Genomic DNA, 5,134 nt, shown 5'->3' on the forward strand with positions numbered 1-5,134 from the left:
TAAAAAAAGTTAAAATGGGCACAACGTTAATATTATAGCAACTTAAAAAGTTGAAATGGGCACAACATTAATATTATAGCAATTAAATGAAAATGACATATATAAAAAAATAATTGATAAATTAACAGCATCATTTAAGGGACAGCTTTTCTGATTTGACACCGCCATGAAGTAGTTGGGCTTCGTGCTATGAGAGACCACATAGCAGTACTAATCTCGGAAAGCTTATAAATGTAACCAGCTGATAAACTGCTCCTCACCTAATTTGGGTCGGACCATTAAGAGAAACATGAAATCCAGAAAAAAAAGTATGGTCCACTAGATAAATTTCAGATAGCTTGCAGTGCATTTCCACCGATAGGAACCATAAAATTTATTGCATTGACGTTATTCGCGATACCTAATTCTGAAATGATACATGAATCTCATGGCTCTTATATATGTGCCCTGAATACCTGAAATTCTATAGATGAAGTCTTGGATACTTTTGTATTTATAATGGAAGGAGACTTAAATATTTCTTACAGCATTTCTGTTTTAAGTTTATTTCTCCTTACGTTGCACGTCTATCAGGCAGAGGGACAAAAGCAACCGCTTGTTTCAGCCTTGTACTTCTTTGGAGACTCGACCACTGATGCTGGTAATAACAATGTTCTTCCTACTCTAATCAGATCTAACTTCCCTCCCTACGGAAGAGATTTCCCAAATGGTCGACCCACCGGCAGATTTACAAACGGAATATTAGTTACTGATCAACTATGTAAGCTCAATGCTGTCTCATATAGTTCATTCAGTTTCACTACAGATATAAAGTTTAAACACAATTTTTAGTAAGAGCAGTCATATTTCTACAATCTAGAGGTATGCTATAAATATTTCTCATTAAGATTGTGCGTGAATTTTTCGTATCAATTATTGAGATTGTGAGTTTTTTTCTTTTTTCTTTTGGTTAATCATTAAGATTGTGTGAGTGTTTTTATCAACGATTCAGATGACATTTTATTAATCATTATCAAGATGTACACATTCTGATAGTGATTCATATAGTGTGATCCAAATGATTGATAAAAAATTCCACACACAATCATAAATCCTGATAATAGATTAAAGAATGCCATTTACAATGTTTATAAGTGAATTCCCACACAATCTTATCCATAACATTTACACAATAATTTTTTGTTTTCTTTGAGTTCACTTCTCATTTCTATGTTTACTAGCCTTTTTTTTAAGCTCACTATACTAAATTTTAATCTTTTTTATCAATGATTCAGATCACATTCTGATAATGATTCATTAATGAAAACTTCCACACACAATCTTGAATTCCCATAATAGATTAAAGAAGGTCATTCACAATATTTATAAGCAAGTTCACACACAATCTTATTCAAAAACATTTACCCTAATTTTTTTTCTTTGAATTGGCCTACTTTTCATTTCTATGATTACTAACTTTTAGTCTTTTTAATCTGTTTATTAATGATTCAGATCACATTCTGCCAACTATCATTAAATTAAAGGAAGTCATCCTCAATATTTATAAACAAATTCCCACACAATCTTATCCAAAAACATTTAGGCTTTAATTCTTTTTTATATAAATTCACTTACTTTTCATTTATATGATTACAAACTTTTAATCTTTTCAATTGCATACCATCATAAAGCTGAACTATATGGACTTCCGGAATTGTTGCCTGCATCTTTGGATCCGGAATTTCGAGGGCGAAAGTTGCTGACAGGTGCCAGTTTCGCTTCATCTGGTTCAGGATATGCAGACAGTACTTCTATATCTTTCGTAAGAGCTTTTCCTTCTTCAATGTCTTTTTGCCCTAAAATTTTCAATGCTTTCAAGATTTCAGCTCTGAACTTTCGAATTTGTAGAGTGTTTTGCCACTGGAGAAACAAGTGAAACATTTCAGGGTGTATAAAGCAAGGCTTGGAAGATTATATGGGCATGAAACTGCCAACAAGACTGTATCTCAGGCATTGTTTATTATAAGCACAGGCACTGATGACTTCGCCAATAATTATTTCTTAAATCCTCTAACGATGGGAATGTATACCATCGAACAGTTTCAGGATCTTCTTCTCAAGTCTCTTCGTGAATTTATATGGGTAATAGTTTTCATTCATGCAAGATAAATTTTTTTTCAATATAAAAGTATTGTGATATTACTATTAGAATCAATCTGTGAAATTTTTGAAACAAATTTATATTGATTCATATTTTATAAATGAAATACTTAATAATAGTTTCTATATCTTATTTATGAACGTATTGATTTTTTTCACAGAATGTTTCCCATGAGGGTGCTACTAAAGTTGCTGTTTTTGGGATTCCTCCTTTTGGATGTTTGCCTTCCCAAATTACTCTCCACAACATAACAGGAAATGGCTGTTATAACTTGTTTAATGAGGTGGCGAGCTCTTTCAATGAGAAGATCAAAGCTTTAATAGAGAAGATAAAGCCAGATTTCTCAGGTGTTGTTATAGCTTATCTAGATGTATACGATATTCTCCTGGATATTGTCAAATCTCCAACTAATTATGGTAAGTTAAAAGCCTCTTAAATCTATTTCTTACTATGGGTCATAGTGTTTTGTCAAAAGAAATATGTCTCTGATACAAAGTAGTTACATAGTTGAAGCTGTGTAACAACATTGAGGAGAATTGGGTGTTTTCTTGTGGGGCAGGTTTTGAAGAGGCGAGGAGAGGTTGCTGTGGAACAGGCCTTTTGGAGACAGCCATATTGTGCAACCCTAGCAGCATAAGCTGTCCTGATCCATCAAAGTATGTGTTCTGGGATAGTTTTCATCCGACAACTGAATGTTATCAGATCATTGCCAACCACTTGTTCCAGCAGTCTCTTGTTTCTTTCAACTTACCAACCCCAAGAAACTAATGGACAGATAATTGAGCAGGACATGCACTATTTTATTATAAAATGGAAGAAAGGCTGGATAAAATGATATGTTTTGCTCAAGAGTGGAACGGATTTGTCATATTATTTTAGGTTATTTCCTATAAAGTAGTACAGCAAATTTATTTTGATAGATATTACTTTAGTGAGTCTTTTTATTTTTTAAAGAGGGGTAAACGCTTTGATCTGGAGCTATAAATCAGTGAGGCCACAAACGGGGGACCTCATCCCCATTAGATTTGAACTTTGATGGCAAGGATAACAACTCAACAACAACTTAACCATCACAACATCTCTTTTTGAAGAAAAGGTACATGTTTTATTAAATTATTAGTCCCTACATTAACAATTCTAGTATTAGTTTAATGGTCTAAGAAATTTTTTCTATTAAAATAGCTTTTAATTTTTTTATTTCTTCTTTCTTATTGGCACTTGTTGGTACACATTTTGAATTTAATGCTTTAACTTGTGATTAAATTTTTTTGGTCACAATTAGTTGATTTTAAATTTTATTATCAAACTACTAGTTGGATAAGCATAGATGCAAGATTTTTAACTTCACATTTTTTAGAAAATATATTTCATTTGATTGGGTGAATTGATTTAGCTCTAGATGGGTCGGTTTGATGGATTCTATAGTTATTTTTTATTAAGGTGTGATTCATTTTTAATATTTTTCTAAGTGGATTGACTTAGATTTTTATATTTTAATATTGTAATTTTTTATAATATAATTTTTTCATTCAATTAAAATTACTAAAAAAAATGATATTTCTTATATTATATATTATATAATAGTATAAGAAATATTATTATATATTATTATTATAAAAATATTATAATTTATTTATAATATAATACTATCACACAATATATATGCAGTAAAATATATATCAATAATTATATTAATAAATATATTTTAAATTTAAATTATAATTAATATCATTATAGAAAAATATAAATATATAATATTTTTATTAATTACCATATTTAATAGAATATAATTTTTAATTAAATTAAAAGTATATCTATTTAAAAACTAAAGGCAAGTACTAAGCCACTATGTGGGACTTGTTGGTTGTTTGTGCTTTTCTCGATAGCCTTTTCCAAATTTCATCTAAATATTAGGCAAAAATGTGAGTGGCTAATTAATAAGTTAGGCAAGTGTCATGTGTAGATGGTATACATGCTCCACATAATGTTATGAATGTCCACTTCTCTATGTCCACATGCCATCTACGACATCTGTCGCATGTCATAGGAAGGAAAATGTGGCTATTAGGGTTTTCTTGCATGTTTTGAGGTGGATGTCAATGGAAGAATTTATTGCATAGATCTCCATGCCAATTGTATCTTAATATGTAAGAGCCTTTTAAAATAATTTCCATAGAGTGCTAAAAGTTTTTTCAACCTCTAGCCTTGGCATTTTAGAATATAGTTTCCATGAGAGATGGATATACATTGAACAAACATTGTAGGTATACTCTCAAAATCCAAACCTCTCTTCTCTACTAGACAGAAGAGGTGCTAATTTCCATTTCCTTTCTCAATACTCTTGGTGGTTTAGTTTGCAAGATCATCATCTACTATGACTTTATAGTTTGGTATTCCCAACCCTACATGCACCAGGTTGAGATTTCTATATTTCCCCTCATATTACCATCACATGTTTTCCACTTATTCTATAGACTGTTATGTTTCCCACCTGTATGTAAAACAAATGTGGATATTCATACTCTCATTCTCAAAATCAGCTTAACCACCTGTTGGTTCATATATAATATAGCTGTTATTATGACAATGATTTTCAAAATTAGTTTACCCATCTATTGATTTGTGTTTAAAGAACACTAAATAGATATGACTAATCAATGCTTGGCGTGTTCTCTTTAAATTCATTACAAATAATTACAACATATTTGTAATGCAATGTCCATTTATTTTGGTTCACTTTTTTATATGTATAGTAGTGTAAGATTTTATTTTTTATCTATAAAGTTTAATATATATTGATATGAGTACAAAATCTCCAATTATGTGTGGTGTTGAATTTTTCCAGTGATATCATTATTTATATGTAGAGCTTAATTTAATGGACATGTTGTTTGGTGCTTGTCATTCTATGTCTTTTTGTCTTCTTAAGTTCAACTCTAAATCCCAAGAGTCCAATTTGTGATGTCTCTAATCATTTCTTTTAGAAATGCATTT

The 5,134-nt window shown here is 30.5% G+C and overlaps 1 protein-coding gene across 1 annotated transcript; it reads left to right on the top strand.

Annotated features, from left to right (window-relative positions):
- Window positions 1-470: 470 nt before the first annotated feature.
- LOC149563731 (GDSL esterase/lipase APG-like) lies at window positions 471-3,166 on the top strand. Its single transcript, XM_089824063.1, has 5 exons — window positions 471-760; window positions 1,671-1,801; window positions 1,888-2,121; window positions 2,301-2,556; window positions 2,700-3,166. Exons 1-5 carry the CDS (start codon window positions 499-501, stop codon window positions 2,906-2,908), a joined length of 1,092 nt encoding a protein of 363 aa, XP_089680189.1. The 5' UTR covers window positions 471-498; the 3' UTR covers window positions 2,909-3,166.
- The last annotated feature ends 1,968 nt before the right edge of the window (window positions 3,167-5,134 follow it).

Source organism: Cupressus sempervirens, chromosome 4 (genome assembly GCF_028749045.1).
Source record: "Cupressus sempervirens isolate cs-2001-9-10 chromosome 4, ASM2874904v1, whole genome shotgun sequence".
NCBI classification, from domain to species: domain Eukaryota; kingdom Viridiplantae; phylum Streptophyta; class Pinopsida; order Cupressales; family Cupressaceae; genus Cupressus; species Cupressus sempervirens.